Below are 21343 nucleotides of genomic sequence, written 5' to 3' on the forward strand. Positions count from 1 at the left end.
TTATTCATTTGAGTAATCCAATGGTGAGAGTATTCAGCACCTTATTTAAACTATCTCGCATAGCTGATTTATACATGAGTTGTTAGACATTTATTTACATATAATATTTAATTCTACTCTGAAGTGCAAAGGAGTATACATCAGAGAGAGCAGAAATAAAGGCTGTTAATGTTGTATTTAGATTTTAGAATAGCTGATGTAGCCGTGAAGTTTTGATCTCTTTCCAGATAATGACTATACACAGTTATAGTTCTGTTTATTCTTCTGAAGCCACACTTTTTTTCTGTATTTTCATTAACATCTTATCTCTGCCACTTGTGGTATCAATAAAAATGCGTTGAGCAACATTTTGAGCTCAGCTGTCTTGGTGTATGTGCAGTCTACAGTCTTCAATGGAGTTATTCAGGATTTACATCAATATATATGAAAGCAGAATGTAACTCTCGGTGTTTTGGTTTTAAATCAAGCCTTACTAAACATAACCCAAAATTACTGCCATTTAGTCCCTACACTCGCTACTAAATCACAATAAGGCTTCCAAAGATTCACACAGACCCAGAGGCAGTATCATAGCTCTTTCAATTGCTATCATAGCTTTATCGGCTAGAGTTCCCATGGCAAACCTGTTAAGAGCACATTGACCACCTTCAGTGTTAGATCAAAAAGCTTTTTTCCAGGCCCCATCCCCTTCCAGTCCCTGAATGTTTTAGCTCTCCATTCCAAAGCTGCAGCCAGCTTCTTTGAGAGATAAGGTTGTTTCAGTTCATGTCACAAGACTCTTGCCCACCAGTTTTTGACACTCACATTATTTACTACTTTACTTGACGCAGTAGAATGCCTCCTCTACTTATCTGCTCCATCCACGTGCTGAATAACACTCAAATCAGTGACCTGAAGAATATTTGGGCCTATGACACCACCAAGATATACAAAAGTAGTGTGCAGCAGAATAGGGCAAATGCATTATGGGAAAAATTCTTTCCTGAACTAAATAAGATGAACTGTTAAATGTCTTTGAGCTATCTGGCCCAAAGCAGAAGCATGCCCCTTATATTCCAACACCTGTTTTCCCAGCAAGTTTTGGGAGTATTTAAAAATCTAATTTATTTTTCATTATTTATACTATTTATTTACTTGTGCCCAGTTTGGATTATAAACATAGATTTAACAGTTATGCTTTCATTTGTAGTCATTTCATTTTCTATTTCTTATGTGTAACTTTAAGTGAGTGTTAATGTGTGGATGTGTTTAGCAATGGCCAGATCTGGTGAGCCTTTTCATGTAGATTAGTATCTTGCTTCTCAAACAATCCCATTGAGACTATATGGGATTGCCTGCCGGAGCCAAGGTACTACAGCATGTGAGTAAGGGTTGCAGAATCTGGCACAATACTAACAATGGAGTCTTTCATAAAATAGGTGATACTGAGTTATGTCACAAAATAGCCTTAATAATAAAGATTAACAAATAGAAATCATGTAATTGTGAAGAACGTGGGGTCTGCCTGTAATTCATGAATATTATATATTCTTTTTGTCTCATTGTTTTGTGTTATTTCCTATTTGTGTACAAGAAAACGGTCAGAGGTGCAGTTAGCCCTATAACTGTGACAGTTATGTTGAAAAGAAGAAACCAGTGCCTTGTAACATTTGTAGTATTTACACATCTATTGTTGTTGTTAGCACTACTGTAAATTGATACCTTATCTATAAATGATTTTAATGCCTTGTAAATATTCAATGAATTATTGAAAATAAGCAGTATTTTATAATTTTGGATTACATTAGTATGTTGTTTGCTAGCATGAACAAAACAAGAATTACATGCTTCTTGCCACTGAAAGAAATAGAGTGTTTGTGCAGGTGAGATATGGTATTAACACATTCCAATTTCCCATGTTTATTAACCTACCAGCCTACTTCACAGATTTAGAGCTGTCTAGTTACTGAACTTGGGAAGTGATGTTTCTCTTAATCATTTTGTCCTGTAAACTGTGTGTGTGTTTCTCTATATGTAACTCTAATTCAAATACCTAGAGATTATTCTGTTTTTAAAAACTGTTTAGAAATCTGATGTGGTATTTGAATTGTCCTTATGTAGATATTTATTGCATTATAATTGTCTTTCATTTATAGATCAGCTATGATATATGAAACAAAAGTATTTATCTTGTACTGCTGAGCCTCATCGTTTATTTTATTTTATTTTTTATAGGGTGGTTTGTATTGGTGGTGATGGGTCCACCAGTGAGATAGCTCATGGTCTACTACTTAGAGCTCAGATGGATGCTGGAAGAGATACAGATTACATTCTTTCACCTGTCAGAGCACCACTTCCTCTTGGCATTATACCAGCCGGTGAGAACAGAAGATACAGATTCATTTAAGTACCTTTCTTAAGTCTCTCTGATATATTATAGACTCAAAGGCCAGAAGGGACCACTGTGCTCATCTAGTCTGATCTCCTGTATAACACAGGCTATAGGACTTTCCTGAATTAATTCTTGTTTGAATGAGAGCATATCTTCTAGAAAAACAATCTTGATCTGAAAATTTCCAGTGATGGAGGATCCATCACATCCCTTAATAAATTGTTCCAGTGGTTAATTAGTCTCAAAGTTAAAAAATTGCTTATCATTTCCCGTCTGAATTATACTGTTTCAGCTACTGGTATAAATAATAAATAAATCTTAGGTAGATTAATTTATAGTAATGGCACAGATCAGTTCCTTACTTGTGGGAGGATCCCCTGGAAGAGGAAATCTCAGTTCTCCCCCTGCTCCTCTTCCTCATTGTCGAGAACCATGGGGAGGGCAAGTCTCATCTCCATGTCGTCTTGGAAATGGTGCCGTCCTTGTGGATGTCCCTGGTGTTCTCCTACTTCCCTCCACAAGGTTCTCCGGCAGCATCTCCATTGGATTCAGATTTCCAGGAGCAGCTGCAACTAAGGGGAGTGCCAACAACCCTGTGGTAAATTATGCAAAAAAGATCATACAGTCTCAGGCTATATTAACTCTCTGACCTTATCTCTGCAGGGCTATAGGGGCATCCCATTGACTTGTCCTCTCCCTGTTCCTATCCCAGCTGAGCCTTCCATTGACCTGACTCTGTCCCACCTGTTTCTTCTTTACCACTACGACCTCACCTTGTCCACACTCTCCTGCTCCTCTAGCATCTACAGTACAATCTCAAAGTTATGAACATCTCGGAATGGAGGTTGTTTGTAACTCTGAACAAAATGTTAGTTGTTCTTCAAAAGTTTACAACTGAACATTGATTTAATAAAACATTGAAACTTTACAGAAGAAAAATGCTGCTTTTAACTATCTTAATTTAAATGAAACAAGCACAGATACAGTTTTCTTACTTTGTCAAATCTTTATTAACTCCCAACCCTTTTTTTTTTAGTAATTTTATGTTTAACACAGTACTAAACTGCATTTGCCTTTTTTTTTTTTTTTTTTTTTTTTGGGTCTCTGCTGCTGCCCCTACTTCTGGTTCCTAATGAGGTGTGTCATTGACCGGTCAGTTCATAATTCTGGTGTTTGTAACTCTTGAGATTCTACTGTACTCTGGGCTACACAGAGAGATTTCCACTGAGTCCAGAGAGAGGGATGATACTGAAAGGGTGATTGAGAAACTCCCACGGGAAAAGAGGGATATCTATGGATGGAGAGTCCCTTTTGTTTGTGGATTTGAGGGGGTGGGGCAGGGGAACTGATTTGACTTCATATTTGTAACTGCATTTTTCATGTATCCGTTATAACCAGTAAGGGAAAAAATGGAACTTTGTCTTTTCTCTAAAGCTAATGGCCATTCATACCTTACTCGTTTAATCATTTCCCATAAGATATATTGAAGTAAGTGCATGGGTTGCCTTTGGAGTGATTTTAGCTATCCATATTCTTCTCCTTTAGACTGGCCAGATGTCCCAGTTTTATAGGGACGATCTGGATTTTTGGGTCTTTTTCTTATATAGGCTCCTATTACACCCTCACCCACATACACCCTGTCCCAATTTTTCACATTTGCTGTCTGGTCACCCTATTCTCCTTTTTAAATAAATAATGGTAGTCCTTTTCAAGCAATATTAAAGAGCTTCAACCTGCTTTTACTTTTACAAATTGCAAATAACAGCAAAAACATTTTCAAAATGCAGTAATTAAAATAAGCAATAATTAGTAGAAAAATATAGTGGATTATATTAGAGATGATTTAAAGTACACAAGAACCAGGGAATGGTTTAGAGACCACATAAGGATCTCAGCTACGTGAAGCAAATAAATGTTAGGCCAGCATTCTGTCCTTCGCTTGTCATTTGAGTTGCTGTGACTGTGGTGGTGAAGGTATGAGATGGAATCTCTCCAACTTTTTACTTCATGCAATTTGTGCTTATGTTACTGTTCCTCTTCATTAATATTTATTCTCTTGAGTTTATTAATTAGGAATACATTACAACCAAGAAAGATAGGTGCACCTAAAGGAATGTGCATTTAGAATATGTTTGGGAGTAAGTTGAACTATAGGGTGATTAATTTAAATAATGCAAATATAACACATGCCTTTTAAGAGAGATTTTTATATTTTTTAAATCATATTTTGGTTAAATATTCTGTCATGCTGATTATATGTACTTCATAAATTATCTGTTTTGGAAAAAGTAGTATATTTGTGTGTATTTAAAAATACATCAATAGATCATTAAGTAATTTTATAAATTTTACTGTACAAAATACCATGCTTTTCTGGTTGAGTTGATTAATAGAAGGTATTTTAGAGAGTATATTATTTACATGGATTAGAGTTCATTTTCTACCCCTTAGAGTTGGTATAAGGTTTAGAGTGCTAAGCAGCAGTTTTCAAGTTTCAGCATACTTGACGAGAGAGGATTGATTTTGGAGCAGTTAGCCTCCTGGAGAGAGAGACCCAGAGGGAGTGCGTTTCTACTAAAATACTTCAAGTCAGTAGAGCAAGCTGCTGTACTGTAGTCAAAATCAAATGGATCACATGTGGGGAAGCCTGCAGTTGTACTGCTGGTCATTAGCTAAAGTGTTTGTTGCTATGGGAACTACTGCTAAGGAACTGTACAGAGGGATTCAGATAGAGGGGAAAATCTGGAAGAACATAAAAATAAAAAAGCAATAAGAGACAATCTATACACTGATGATTGCGATCCTTTTCATCCTAAACAGTCCACTTAAATAAATTTGTGCTTTCCAATTAATTGGACAATAAAATATTACTGAGGGACTGTTGATTTCTATGATATTTCAGGCAAAGAATGAAAGTGTTGGCGCAGTTTTCATGAGAATTTTAGATATGCTTGACTAGGAAGTCATTACATCACATTTATCTGTTTGGATGTGGGAGACATTAACAGCTTTATGAATATTCATGTTTGGTTAATTACGTTAATTGTTCTGCAGAAGTGCATGCACTTCCAAGGACAGAGTGGGTTGTTTTTTTTTATATACAGTTCTGCCTGGTACCTCCATCAGTCACGCTTTAGATGAACTGTTACACTTTTTTGTCCTAATTCTGATGCTTTCATGAGGAGATAGTGAGAAGTAGCTTATATTGTCAGAGAAAGAAGAGAAAATTCTGTCTAGAATTTTATTTTTTGGGATAAAAAAATCTGTTGTAATTTTTGGTTAAAATATATTTTGTGATAGTTTTGTAGAATAGTGCCAAAAGTTTAATCATTTTTTAGAAACAAATGGTCTATTATGAGTGGTACCTAAATATTTAAGGCTAAATAATGATTGGAATGTGTAGCTTATGGGTTCACTGTATCCATTTTCTCCCTTTCCCTAAAGTGACAAGGTGCAGAGGCACTGCCCAGTCTCCAGTAAATATAGGGTAAATAGCATCTGAGGCCAGAGAGGAAGGAGGACATAATTTGGGAAATTAATCAATAGCTTAAAAAGACAAGCAACTATACTTTTAATATTTTGCCTATGTAATGTTTGCCTGTTTAGTGTATACCTGCGTTGTCTAGGTTTTTTTGCAGAACATTATATGTTTGTGTGATACCTGGCATGATGGAGTCCTGATCCTTTATTGAGATTATTGGGCATTACCATCATATAAATGTTAAATAATACAAGTTTGGTTGGAAGAAAAATGTTGTAGCATATAAGTGGATGTGTTCTAGATCTGTTCTTAATGATACTGATGGACAGAATCTTTTCTGAGCAAAAGACCCAAGATAGGTCTCTTAAAAACAAAAAAAAACAAAAAAAAAAGGTCAACATCTATTTTGTCTTCTGACATGAGACATAAAAAGATGGATTGTTGTCTTCAAGTGAAAATGTGCATGTTCACAGCTTCTAGTCTAGCACGTAGTATATAGATTTAAGAGGAGGGTACAGTGCTTGGGGCCTATTTGTTTAGTAAGGACCTGATCAAACTCTCACTGAAGTCAATGGGAAGATTGCTGTTGACTTCAGTCAGGTCCTAGCTGTTCATAAATTCGCTTCAGGCTGCAGTAGCAAGTTGCTCCTGCTTAAATCAGGCATCCCCAACAGCTTCAAAACAGAATGGTCCTGATCTATCAAACTATATTTCACTCTATGCAATGTCTGTATTGGCTTCATCCCTAAAGACATCAAGTGGAAATTTTTCAAAAAAATAGCAGCCCTATTGCAGTCAATAGAAAGCAAAATTACTTTTGAATAGTTTCTAATAATCCAAGTTGTGTGATTTTTGGGGATTTTTGTATGCATAGCTGTTTTTTCTCCTACTGTAATTTTAGAGAGGGAATTTTGCATTTAAAACCCCTAGTAAGTCGTCAGTATCAGTACCCACACTTTCCTGTCTTTTACGTACTGATGGAGTTGGGATTCACACAAGCACTTACATAACAGGTATTAGGATTGCAAAAACAGTTTTGCTTTAAGATTGGAAAAGGGTTCTAACCAAACCACTTGGAACAACTTTATTTATGAAATGTCATGTCACGGTTCCCACCCTGTGCTTCAAACTCCAGAGATTACAGGTTATAATGGCCTTTAAAACACAAAATGGTGCTGAGCATGCATTTGAGATTCTTTGCCAAGGATACATTTTGAGGTCAATGCTGATTAGTTAATTTTCTAACCAAAAATGTTTCAAGTTCTATACATTATAATATTACAGACACTAAATTAAAAAGTCCACAGAATTGTATCTTGTATGGAAAAAATTTTTAGGATGATGATTTTGCTTTGTATTTTGACGCCTATTGTACAACCGCTAAAGGAAGGGAAAATCGAATAACGTGGAGAAAATACTTGTTCTGTCAATTGAATGATGGATTTATAAATTGTAGATGGAATTTATAAAATTGTTTTCTGTGTCTAGTTGTAATGTCTTATTAGTGTGCTGCATAGCAAGTTGATAGTATTTCTTTTGAACCTGTCAGTTTCCTTTTTCACCTCAAATACTTCATAACCCTAATTTACCGTTTTTTGTGTTTTAGAAGAGAGAATGCAATTGAATAAAAAGGTTCATTTTATAACAATTTCTTTAGCAAAGAAGAGATACAGAGATGAATGAGTCAGATTAAATTATTTATTCTCTAGGAAAAAATACAACTCCTTTAGAATTCTTGAAGTTTGACGGACAATATTCTCCACAGAATTTCTATTGCATTCACGCACCCTGATTTGTTTCCATGAGGTGCATTGCAAAACTGAAGATGTAAATTTCAAAGATTGTTCTACACTCAACATCTTGTTAGATGTACTTCAGTTGTTTACTTCCTGTGGTGTAAATCCTGAGGTCATTACTCAAAGCCCCATCCTCCCAGGTATTGAGGGCTTCCTGTGAGGTGCTGAGTACTCTCAACTCCTGTTGAGCTACGTATGAGATGAGTTCACAGGAAATACTAAGCATTTTGTGGGATTGACCTCCCAGTTCTTAATCAATCCTTACTCAATAAAATTGTTACAAAAAGCAGTATGAGTTTCACTGAATAAGAACCTCAGGATTTGGTTCTAGCTATATATTTGGATGCATAGTCCTTCCCAAGTTTTGTAATTCCTCCCTTCAATGTTATCTTGATGGATGTTTGTTATAAACATGTACCTTTCATTTTAGTGCACAATGTTGCTTTTAAATTATTTACTTTCTTGCTGTGAATTTTTTTATGTTAGCAGATTTTTTTGTGTTGTCAGGTGATTTTCTGATAGCCAACTTAAGTGCACCTGTGAAATTTAAGGTGACCTCAGGTTTCCAAAATTGTTCATTGATGCCACAAAGTGTTATACACCTTTTTCAAAGATCCACATTCCTTTGCCTAGCTTTTTTTTATTGTAGGCCCAAATTGTTTTAATTGTTAATGGACTTGAAGTAAGGATTGTTATTTTTTGCATACATAGGAAGACAGTAATCAATGGGCAGAGGATGATGAGTAGTTTACCATTGCAACATAACTTCTATTTACAAGTTATCTTATATAGTAGACCGGGCTAAAGAGTCTTGCCCTGTGGAGTAGAAAGTTTATTCAAAGGAATCCTGTTACAAACTGAACCAAATTCTTCTTCCTCAAAAGTCTATATTGACTGAAACATGGTTTTATTTATTTTGTTTTATATTCTACAGTCTATCATTCAGTGCCAGTCTTATAACAATTGTTTGTGTTAATTTTTACAGGTTCCACTAATATTTTGGCTCATACTCTTCATGGAATCAACCATGCAGTAACTGCAACATTGCACATTATAATGGGTAATTCATAAATGCATTATCAGAAGCTTTCAGATAATTAAAAGACAAATCACTTAAAAATTTGAATACATGTTCATAAAGGAAGGAAGTGCTTGCCTGACAAATCAATGATACTTTGTTGTTTCCGGGTGAAGTTTATATCATCGAATAGTTTGGTTTGAAAGTGACCCCTCCTATGAGATCTAGTTGACTGTGTATCTTAACAGAGTTGATTCTCTAAGCTCTTCTTGATAAACTATTCTTGGGTATCTAGTATGACTATTAATAGCTGCATTGAGGAGAGTTCACCACATTCCATGGCAGATGGTTTCGTTGATTAACTGTTTTATACTGCTTTTCTTTTAATTTAGTAAGTCAGGAAAAGCCAGAGTTGCACGGGCAACCTTTAACTCTGTCCCTTATGTATGTGCATTATGATACACAATTCACTGATCACATACTTTTTTAAAATTCAGGAAGCCTGCCTAATAGTAGGAAAAATGGGTGGTTGAAGCAATTGTTCAATATTGATTTTTATCCTCATCTTTTGGTGTGGGTTCAAGGCATACCAACAATTTCTGCATGGAAGTAGTTGTTTACTACACAACATGGCATCATTCACCATCCAACCTGCACAATAAATGGGGCAGAACTTCTAAGTATATGAAAAATAATGTGATAATGCTATTCAATATTATGTGTATTCAGACGTGACAGAGTTAAGGTTGCCAGTGCAACCTTAACTTTGACTTTTCCTGAATTTTGAATTCTTCACTTTGCATCATTAATGTTCCTTTTAAGGCAGATTTTTGTATGGAACTGTATTGACTTTCTTGTAAAGAAAAAAAAAAAAGCTGTTTCATCGAGTGTAACTGCTTAGTAGACCTCAGCTGAATGCTTTATTAGTTAATATGTCAGTCAATGATGCAAGACCCCTTGCTCCATTTCAAAGATTAATATTGAACATGCCTCGGTACATTAGATTGGAAATTTCACTTCTCTGTCTTTTTCACACATGCACAAATCCAATGGAAACCTGAGAGAGAGAGGGAGTTTATTAATGATCATTTCCATTCAGTTTTTATAGGTTCCCATGTCTCGAATATAGGCAGCTAGTTTTATGAGATAGAAACCAGCATGTATGTTTGAAGTATGTTTTAAAGTCCTTATAACTTGGCCAATGAAAACCAGTTTTCACCTGACCATCAAATCATGCATCTGTTATGTAAGGAACTTTGTCAATTCTTAATTTCTATTGCAGTGCTAACAGAACTTTTTAGTAAAAAACATTTTTTAATATCAGATGTGCTTTTCCTTGAATATAGCTGTTTGCATAAATCGTACTCAGACTGACAAGTGCCAACTTGTACACAAAAATGTAAAAAATTTCATATTTATAATCATCTGAATGTGAGCCGTTAGAATGAATGCACTTGAGCAATCTTAACTATGTTTCAATTCATGCTCCTTCTATAATGCTTAACTTGTTAATCTAGAAATTAATTAATAGTCTGCTTGGAATTCTCTTTCATCTGTTAACTCGCATGTCCCTATTTCCTCTCCTTTTACGCTACCATTCTCTCTTCATTCCTAAGAAGTGTAGATAAGTTTAGGTTGAAAACTAATGGAATATTTGCAGCTTTGATATCTACTGTAATATTTCAGGACATATACAGCCAGTGGACATCTGCACTTTCAGTAGTCCAAGCAAGCTTCTTCGTTTTGGATTCTCGGCTATGTTTGGTTTTGGTGCAAGAACTCTGGCTTTGGCAGAAAAGCATCGCTGGATGCCCTCTAACCAGCGGAGAGATTTTGCTGTAATTAAAACATTGGCAAATCTAAAGTATGCTAGTTTATTTTCAATATTTTTATTTTCCTCATGAAAATGTAATATTATTACCCTCAGTTTACCAGATGTTAAATATATGTTAATATATTTCTTAATGTTTATCAAAATGAGACTGCAGGCAGACACTTTTCAGGTTTTATCATGTACTTCCTTGCAATGTCACCATTTAATTAGGAAAAGCTTCTGTATATTAATCATCATCGTCTTAAAATTATTTTAACCTTGATAAAAGCAGATTTAGCAGTCAGAATATTGGTTTATGTGGAAATGAATGTCAATATTTTTCTAGGCCAGAGGAATGTGAGTTATCATTTCTACCTCTGAAAAATTCACTGCAGGGCTCCCAGGAGAATGTTACGTAAGTAAATCTAAATGAAACAATCCTGTATCTATACAAGTATATAGCTTTGAAGATAAGATTTAGAACAAAATGAAATATTGTTTTGATGCAATAATATAACAAGGCTAAATGGAACTTTGTCTTTCAAAATTATGATTTATCCAACTATTACATTTTTCATTATATAAAGTATACATTAACCTTGTTATATTGCTTTACTTTTGATGTTAGCAGCACAGAGAACCTGTCAGACAAGCACTACTCCATTTTGTTCACTGCTGAGTAATCCTTTCTTCCAGTGTGAGAGATCTGATTTATTCTTAGATAAACTGTAACATTGAACATTGTTCAATTACTTTTAAAATTTTATTTCTTTACTTTCTTTGTTATTTGTAATTGTTTTATGTGACACATTTTTATTTTTAGAAAGAAGAAAGAGAGACTTAAAAAATCTGGTGAGTTTCAAATTAAATTGTCCTTAAAAGTGAACTATGTTTGGTTGAACTAATGTAATACTGAATTACTCTGTTATATTTAGACAGCAAGGTTCAATGGCACACGATTCAAGGTCACTTCCTGAATGTGAGCATTATGGCAATCCCCTGTCTATGTTCAATGGCACCAAGAGGCTTGGCACCTAATACCAGGTCAGTAAGGGTTTAAAGAATTAGAGTAATGTCTATAAATTCTGACATCTTACTCTTAAACCTTAGCTTTTCCTGGAATGCCTGCCTGTGTCCCGGGCATCTAGACCCTCTTGTAGTGGGGGAGGGAGGATGGACTGCACTTGACTCCATAATCTCAAGAATTGTAATCAGTTTTTGGATCAAGTCATCTAACTAGAATAATCATTGGATAATTACAGTGATAAAATTAGTTGACAAGACTGACTTAAGTAGTAGTCATCAAGTAATCATCTGTCTCAGCTTTCTTGATAGGAAGTGTACTGGGTCATGGATTTCTCATAAAAAATTCCTCTTGAACTGGAATTCTCCAGTTGGGAAAATCATGTTGATTTTTTTTTCCGTATCATAAAGAATTTTAAATGTTTATTTTGTCATTTTGACAAATTTAGGAAACACAATATTTACTAATCGCTCTAAATTAAAAAGGCATATCTCATCGTTTCAGGGGAACTGTGTAGTGCTGGCGTTTGGTTATGAAAATTGGAGCTTTTCACCTTTAGCTAACTAATCTGAATATAATCCCAGATTGAAATGTTGAAAATACTTATCATCTGATAGCCAGCAAAGTATGAAAAGTGGAAACTGTGATTCAACTGTGCCCCAGCCAATAGCCCATTTTAGTGTCAGAAGAACTGAACAAATAGCCATTGCATTCTTAAGTCATGCAATCAGTTTAACTTTACCTTGTGCCTGTTTTTTCTGCAGCTTCCCAATTTATGGGACGTTTTCTTTGCACATATCACACCAGATCTCATGCAACTTTTATTGGCTTTTGGCAAAAGGCTATCACCACTAGGTATAATAACTTGCTTTGTTCACTTTAGCCCCTCTTGCCTGCTGTGTAAGCAGTTTAAACAGATATTCTTCAGACAGACAAATTCACCAATCCATATGTACTCTTAGGATATGGCTCCTCGGTGGGAGATAGTTTTGCTGAAAAGTTTTCATACCAAAACCATCTTCCTTAGAGAGGGAAATGTGAGGTGTCATAGCCTGGATTATTAGTATTTATTTGTTTGTTAAGAGAAAAAGTATGTACTTGAAGATAGTATGTTGATGTTCTAAACTGTTTAGAAATCTGTTCTGTCAACATGTTCACTCTCAGTGCAGTTTTCCAGGCAATGGAAAAGGTTCTGTGAAGATTTTAGGAAGAAAGTCTTTCAGCTTTCCTCTCTCGTCCTCTCTAATCTGTCCCCTGTCTTTCAATAGTCGCAGATCTAATGACAGCTCCAAGGCACTGTTTAGAGCTCAAGTGCAGATGAGTCTCTTTCCCGCCCCCTGCATCTCAGATAACTGTGTACTCCAGTGTCTTCAACCCAGCCTCAATTCCAGCTGTCAGCACTGTACTTCTAACAAGATGGCCAAGGAGAAGCACTCAGCTAGATAGAGATAGGAGTCCTGCAGGTGTCTCTTGCAGGACAGTGAACAGCAGCAACGCTGCACAGGGTGGAAGATAAAATGCTGCACCAATTGCAGCAGGTACGTGAGCCATTTCTGAAACACTTGACCACCACTGCAACCTTACCTACTATCTTCGCTCCAACTGTCCTGTTTCCCCCCCAAGAGACAGCCCACCTGCCCATTTGCATCTTATAAGACATTTTGATCAGACTGAATATATTGGGTCTGACTGACCACTGTTCGTGTTAATCCAGTTTTACAGCTACTAGTCTAAAGCCCCAAAAGTGACTATGTTTTTGGATCCCTTAGTATTTGGGTGTCCTGCTTGAGATGCTCTAACGGAGTTGGTTTTCAGAGTGTAGGTGCTTGTCACTTTCTAAAAATCATCCCCCTTGAAAGTACCTCAGTGGCACCCAAAAATGGAAGCATTCAAAATCACTAGTCACTTCTGAAAATGTGAGCCATAATGACTAAATAAGATATTCTTGCACAAAATTATATGCCTTCCTGGCAGAATATGTAGGTTTCTTGATCATGAAAAAGTGAGCTACAGAGAACATTTTCAAACACCTCCTTTACCTCGCATCCTACCTCAGAAAACCTCTGCAACATCAGATGACTCCACAACCAAAAGAAATTGTCCCAAACTCAGAGTTGCCTCTGTAAAGGGTACTCTGCAGAATGTTGAGGTCTACAGGGATGTAACCATGCAGAATTCAGTGTGTGCAAAGGCAGAGTCCCCAGCAGGGGATAAAGCCCATTCAGAAAGATCTGTGGTGGCATTTTAGGAAGCCAGTATCTTAAATTCAATCTTTCAGATTGAACATTGGCATCCACTTCTTAGCAGACACTATACAATTAGATTATCATCCTCCTCAGATGCTGCCTCTGTCCATCATGTCCTCAAGCTGATGGGATCTCAAGTCTTTGCTGTTCTTCTCCAAGTTTTTCCTTCCTTTCATTTAACTCTTGATTGCTAGCTCCAGAAGTACTGTCAGCATGTTGGTGTCTTGTGTATGAGATTAGAATAGTCTCATTAACATTGTAAATTGCTCTAACAGGTGAATTTATCAGTCAGGGTTATTACAGATTGTTGGCCTAGTTTTTGTGTTAAATAGTTTTTATTAATTGTTCCTGTTGATGTTTCATTTTGTGGGCTGCTTTACATCACAGACCCCTTTACTGAAGGATGTCTTTGGCACCAAAACTTAGGGGTACCATAATATCCCTGCCCCAAGGACTTTACAGTCTAGTGCAAGTATTAAGGGCCAAATCCCCAGATGGTGTAAATCAAGATAATTGCATTAATTAACAGAACTACATCAATTTATGTATGATGATGTTTTGTGAAAGGACAGTCTTTATATGGAAAAGGCAGTTTCTGTTTAGGTGACCATGGATTTGAAAAACTAATCTTTTAAGTAAGCAAACATGTAGAAGTATTAATTTTATTGCTGTATTCTACAACTAGATTTACTTGTAATTGTTTTTATATAAAGTTCATCAGCCTTTTATGTGAAATGACTTTAGATTAACGGTAATTTCATAATTTAAGTATAATGGATTCCTATCTACATGTTTTTTTCTGAAGCTGATTGTATCAACAAATTAACTGAAAAATTACAAAGCTTTTTAATGTTCACTATATTGCTGTTATTCCTTGGTTTAGGATTCTATTTACCATTAATTTTATTTAATCTATACATTTCTCTTTTGCTACAGTTAACTAAAGTGATTTATATTAAATTTAAACATTTGTGTATATAAAGCAGTAGAATAATTAAACTTGATCTGTAATTCTCTCATGATAGTTTATTAGACTATATATTTAATTTCATGTGAAATAAGCATCAGAATAAGCAGCTGTCAGGAGTAAGCTGATTCTTGCATATAATTGTTGGGAAAGTATTTGATTCATAACCAAATAAAAATCACTGAAGTATATTGAAAAGTTCTGAATAATTTTAGTAAAGCTAATCTTGTTTTATATTGATTTTTAAACCAACTTAAAATGATTGTGAATTTAGTTTAAGGACTTAAGGCCTTTGATTGTAACATTAGTTTAATCAAAACATGTACTTTTCAGGTTGAATAACGGTAACATGGCTCTTATTGTTGTACGAAACACTTCTCGGTCAGAGTTTATAAAACATCTGAAAAGATACGCCAGTGTAAAAAATCAGGTACAGTTAATCGTTTGTTGTTTTTGTGTGTGTGATTATAAAAGAGCTACTAATTGTGAAGATAGACACGCTACAGGAGTTAATATTAGTGTCCTCATAAGGAGACTTAAGTTTCCCTGTCAAAATACATTAGCCCCCTTTTATCTGATTTTTGAAAATCACTAATCAGACTACTACCGATTAGCCTATTTCAGCCCATCTGTTATGCTTTAGTTTATATGTGGTTTACACAAGCAGTTGCACAAGAGTGTAAAGCTACTGAACTAAAATAAGGACAGAGAAATTTTGTGTTTAAATTTAGTGTACTGAGATTAAGGGCACATACTGGGGACCAGATGCTACTCTTCAGAAGAAACAAATACTTAAGTCCATAATTTTGGCAAATGACTGTGTGCTATGATGGTAGCAGTAGTTATGGCCTTTGATTTTCGTAGACTCCAATTCCTGAATCTGGATATGAATGGACTGTAGGAGAGGTTTGCAGATCTGCCCTTTAAAAACACAAGGTCAATATTCCACCTTTTATTTAGCTGCATCACGGAAATTAGAGTTTAGTTTTGTTTTTGTTTTGTCTATCAGAGTGCCTCACTGTTGCTTCAAATTACTCAGGACAAACCCAAGTAAATATATTACGTGAAAGTATACTGATCATCTTCCAAATGAGTCATGTCATTATGTAAAATTAGTGATAGACAAGTTTAGGTTTGGTTCTAATAATCGTTCAGAATTTTTGAAGAGCTGTCATTCCTTTGTGCTGGATGTCATCCCTGGGAGATGCCTAGCTCCGTATTGTGGTGACAGCAATATGCCTCAGAAAAAGCTTTAAGCCTTTCTCATTCTGCCACTGTAGCACTCTTATAGGAAGAAGTGTTTGCACTTTTCTCTCATTATGTCAGCTAGCACTTGTGAAAGAGAACGTGGACCCACTTTATAATCTACATGAACCTTTACTATGCCTATAACTCACCTCATTTGGGTCAGAGTTACTGGTTACGACGGACAAGCCAGAAAAAACACAGCATAACTTTCAAATCCTTGAGTAAGTCTGCAAAGTTGAAAAATACACCACTTTGCTTGTAAACTGAGCAAATGTATCTGGAAATAATTGCATTACAATACAAATGGAATCCTGTGATACCACTTCTATTGAGTCACTATTCAAAGTAAAATAGCACATTAAATTATGAACACTGGCTTGAATATAAACAATACATTTAATGGGATCAAAGCCAGAGTCAAGATTTTAGTTTGTTCTGTCCAGGAAACAAGTTGCCCATAAAATGTACATGACTGAAAAAATTGCATGACAAATGGGTAGTTAATGTCTCTTGCTTTATCTACATGAATATTTACTTGTATGTTTTCCTTATCCGTAGTGCACCAACATGAACACCGTTAAACTGGAACCTTTTTTGGCAATGCTCTAATGCAAAACTTAGCGCTCATATAATGCTTTTCATCTGTGAATTGGATACTGTACTTTCCCAAGTTTCCCATTTTCGTGCTGCCTCATACCCGAGAATCAGCAAGACACCTTGTTTTCTGTTCCTGTTTTCTAAAACTTATCCTACTTAGATCAGCTAGATTTTCAGCCTAAGTGTGTGTGTATAAAAATATGGTTGAGAAAGTGGAAATGTTAAAGAAAGCAAGTTTCTATGTGAATTTTAGTAAGATAGTAATCCATTGAAGCTTAAAACTCTGAACAATGCTTGTCTTTGTCTGAGGCATTGTTTGATCAGAGTGCATTGGCTTTATGCTACTCAGTTGGGGAAGAACAATTAATTGTAGCCTAAAAGTCTCCCACTGAAATCAGCACTCTTCAGCAAATTCTGGCTTCTATATGGGCGATATCTCTGTTTCCCTTATCCTTCTTTCCTGTTTTTTGTAATTTCTTAGAGGATACTTTCCCAAGAAAGATACACTTCTAGGCAACTCCAGATGCTTCTCTGCCTCAGACATTATCATTCTGTACCAAAATAATAAAAAAAATTGCTCAGATGATCGTCTCTTGATCTAAACTATCATGAAATGTTCAGAAGCTGAGAGTCTGATGGTTTAGGATTAACTAAATTTAACTTTTTTTTTTACATATTTTTCATATAATTCTAAAACCATGAGAATAATAGAAATTGAGTGCCAACAATATGATAGGTACTTCATAACACAGAGTACTTCCCCAAGGATCTTTGTTTAAATAGTCTAAATATTAAGCTGGGAAATAAAACTGTGCTCTATGTACTCCAAGTAAATAGCTGTTTTGAAATTCTTGTACCTGGGAAGATTTATTGTAGGAAATATTCTTTGCACTTTTTCTTCCATAAGTTACATACTTCAATCAGTTTAAGTCTGAGGTTCTAGTGTATTTAAGGAGAAAAAGTAAGATTTTAATTTCACAATTTTAACCAGTAAACAACCTATTTTTAGTTACCTCTTTGACTTTAATACACATTTGTGTTTTGTTTTAGTTTAATTTTCCCTTTGTTGAGACCTATGCAGTTCAGGAAGTAAAAGTCCAGCCAAGAACTAAAATTGGGCATGACACAGAAGAAAATGTGTATTTGCATGCTATTTCTGCAGAAGGGAATTATCCTTGGAATATAGATGGAGATTTAATGGAAGGAGCATCAGAGGTTCACGTTCGGTAAGGCTAAGCATAGTAACATAGGATTTGCTGAGCTAGACTATTGGCCCATCATATGTGATATCCAGCCTGCAGGCATAGTCAAGCAAAACACCTGCTAGACTTCGCCAGTTGTACTGTTATTTCTTTCTTGTGTCCAAGAGATAACATTCCCCCCAAAAGTTGACATTAGGAAAATTTGTTGCTAAAATTGTCAGATCGGTCTGCATTATGTCATCATTTAAAACAGCTCTAAAAAGAATGTAATAGTATAATACATCAATATATCAGTGCATATCTTAGAAAATGTGCTTCTGCAATTATATTTTTCAATTACAAAAGATTGCACCAATTATTAGAGGGCAGAATCAAGCACAGCATGGCCATTGCAAGTCTATCTTTGCATGTTAAAATTGTATATTCAATTAATACTGTGGCAATACAACTGCCATGCGTTGTTGAGGACAGAAGGGTCCTCCGCATGTGTTGACAGCTTAGTCTATTGTCCAAGAAAAAAATAGTTACCAGGTAGAATAGAATTTCTATCAATCTCAAGGTGGTAAATAATAAAATTTTTGTATAGGATTGTTTTATTGAACTCATAATATTTTATAAACGTTTGTATTTTACAAAATCAATAAACTGCGCCCACTGTGAATTGGGTGTTTAACCGATTATCAGATTTGCCACATTATTCCCATATAAGTGCTGTACAGGGAATGCTGCAAATGCAAATGTTCATATTTTACTGTTGCTCACTGTTCTCTATATCACAAAACGGGGTGCTGACGTTGTTCAAAGTGAGCGATGTTTATCCTGGAGAGAAGAAGGTTGTCATTACACTAGGTTCATAATGCAGTGGGCATTATTTCAGGCTGAAAAGGCCTTTTTTGAAGAAACAGGTTCAAGATGAACTCCCTACCAGCCAGGTCCTGAATTCTGAGATCAGACTTAAGTCTGCTGCTTGGAAGTGCCCACCCTGCCTTTTGTGTATTTGCAGAGTTGACCAAATGTGTGGTGCCATACAACAGAACTTGTTCAATTGTGGACAGTTAGTGCTACTTGAGGATGATTAAGGAATGGAAATACACGAACACACACAGCAATCCCTGGAATGGAAAGGGGAGTTGTCTTAGGGCTGGTCTACACTGGGGGGGAAATCGATCTAAGATACGCAACTTTAGCTACATGAATAGCGTAGCTGAAGTCGAAGTATCTTAGATCGAGTTACCTACCGTCCTCACGGCGTGGGATCGATGTCCATGCTCCCCGTCAACTCCGCTACCACCGTTCGCGTTGGTGGAGTTCTGGAGTCGACAGGAGCTCATTCGGGGATCGATATATCATGTCTAGATGAGACGTGATATATCAATCCCCGAGAAATCGATTGCTACCCGTCGATACTGCAGGTAGTGAAGACGTAACCTGATTCTCCAATAATAGCACTGTGGCCAACCAAAAACATAGAACTGCTGGTGAGATGCCCACTGTAACAAAGGGTGCGGATGTGGGGGGAATGAAAGAGGGATCATGATAGCCCTTTCCGACCCAAACCCCAAACCTCCAAAATAAAGAAGATTCTCTCTCAGAAGTTTTTAGTAATCCAAAGAAAAGACTGGAGTAAGCATACATGTAATTCAGCTTAATTTTATTCCATATAATTTATTATATAAATTTGTCCTCAAAGAAAATGTCACATGAAAACTGCAACAGAGTTATTAAGTTACTTTTTTATTTCTTCACTTTCTAGGGCGCACCCACAACTTATTAATCTTTATGGAGTGAGTATTGATGAACTGGATGATTCCAAAGCAATGTGCAGTTGTCTGTAGAAGAAATTTATGATGAAATGTGTTTCATGGTGCAGGCTCTGCATAAAAGATTCATATTTTCATCTTTAAACAGCAATTTAAGGCCCATTTCTTCATCCACTGAAGTCAATGGATGAAGGATCGAGACTGAAATTAGGATGTTTATATAAAACTAACAAAAAAAATTATCAAGTAAAATAATTGTAATTATCGAACAAAATGTTTATAGTTTTTAACCTTAGAAAGCCTGAAAATAAATATGTTGACAAATATACTTATTTGTAGGTGGTATATATTTGATTAAAAACTGATTACTAGAATTTCAGCAAAAAAAATGTTAAGTTTTTTAAACAGAATATTGCAGGGTTTGAGTTCAGTTTGACGTTTGATTTGGTTAGCCTTCGTTGTATCTAATCATATTTTACTTCACTGGTAACCCTAATTCATATCACTAGAACTAGTCCTGGAGTAAAGTACTAGTTACTATGAGTTGGGGTGGCATAATTTGGCTTCTGTCAGGTCCTTCAATATCCAGATAACCTCTGACCTTAAATGAGATGATGTAAAAATTTGCTTGCTTTCAGCATTGACTAGTTAGGTCTTAAGCTACTTTTTCTTTTACAATTATTATTCACTTAGATTGTAACATTTGTTCAAACTTACTTTGTTTTAAACTTTAATCTTGTAGAAAATATTTAAAGTTTACTTTATCAGTAAAACTGGGTAGTAATCAGAATAATGCATTATTTTTTGCTAGAATAAGGCAGCAATGCTGAGTAAAATTTAATTTTAGATTTTGAGTGATACTTTCATAGTGCACATATTTTAAGTAGAAAGTAGGCATGTAAACAGATTAATTTTATAAATTACATGGTAAATGCAATAATTATGCATGACACTGGTACAGATTAGGATTCCAGCCTTCATGGGAATTGAACTTGTCATGGCAGCATGGCTATCTCCTGCATTGCAATTTGATGGGAACTAACATCTTGACAGATTTGTCAGTGTGCTTGACCTGCAGGAGGAAAAGCTTAGATGTGGGTGTGCCCTTATTCATTAGGTTAAAGATATGAGGCATCCCAACTAGGGCTGAGGGAGGAACTCTGCATTTCCCTGTGACTAAACCACAGATGATGTTGCCCATTGGTCTTTAAGGCCTCAATTCATTAAGCATTTAAGTCATGGGGATTTCACTATGTGCCTAAGTCTTTGCTGAACTAGAGCCCAAGTATTTAAATGGGATTAGTGAGGATTATAGGAACACACCAGAAGTTTGGTTCATATTTTTAATAAGCATTATACCTCAACTTTAAATCAAAAAATTAGTATGGATATTTTCTTTCTTCCTCCACTCCCTTAACAAGTAGCATCAGCAAATGATTATTCATCTTCAAAAAACAAAAGAGCAGATTACACAGAACCAAATTCTGTCTTCATACTCACATTAATGTCAGTGGAACTGCAGGGAAGGTACCTGTGGGCAGAATTTGGCCTGTATTAACTGCAGTATAGTGGATTACAAAGTAAATCCAGTGGTCCAAATTCTGCTATTACAGTGGTGTAAAATGAAAGTCACTAGTTACTTGCAGGGCGCTACTCCAGATTTGTGCCACTATAACAGAGTAATTTGATGCTATATAATTAATCCAGAAGCATTAAAGTACTGTGCTTGAGTAGTGAAAACTGAATTTCTTCTTTGATTCTTTAAAGATATTCCACCTTCATAAACCATTATTATAGATTTAACTGTATTTTATTACCTC

General features: G+C 35.6%; 1 protein-coding gene across 3 annotated transcripts in view; it reads left to right on the forward strand.

Moving 5' to 3' along the window:
• The window catches only part of CERKL (CERK like autophagy regulator), a 99938-nt gene extending 80087 nt beyond the window's left edge, over window positions 1-19851 (forward strand). Inside the window, exons 5-13 of one of the 3 annotated variants that reach the window (XM_032783810.2) lie at window positions 2215-2357; window positions 8634-8708; window positions 10353-10530; window positions 10826-10894; window positions 11303-11331; window positions 11415-11523; window positions 15050-15146; window positions 17612-17787; window positions 19517-19851. In XM_032783810.2, coding sequence (XP_032639701.1) covers window positions 2215-2357; window positions 8634-8708; window positions 10353-10530; window positions 10826-10894; window positions 11303-11331; window positions 11415-11523; window positions 15050-15146; window positions 17612-17787; window positions 19517-19598 — 958 coding nt within the window. In that variant the 3' untranslated portion in view covers window positions 19599-19851. The remainder of the gene's footprint in view (window positions 1-2214; window positions 2358-8633; window positions 8709-10352; window positions 10531-10825; window positions 10895-11302; window positions 11332-11414; window positions 11524-15049; window positions 15147-17611; window positions 17788-19516) is intronic. The other 2 variants (XM_032783812.2, XM_032783813.2) reach the window with 2 other exon arrangements.
• Window positions 19852-21343: the final 1492 nt, after the last annotated feature.

The sequence above is a fragment of the Chelonoidis abingdonii genome, chromosome 10 (genome assembly GCF_003597395.2).
Source record: "Chelonoidis abingdonii isolate Lonesome George chromosome 10, CheloAbing_2.0, whole genome shotgun sequence".
NCBI lineage: Eukaryota > Metazoa > Chordata > Testudines > Testudinidae > Chelonoidis > Chelonoidis abingdonii.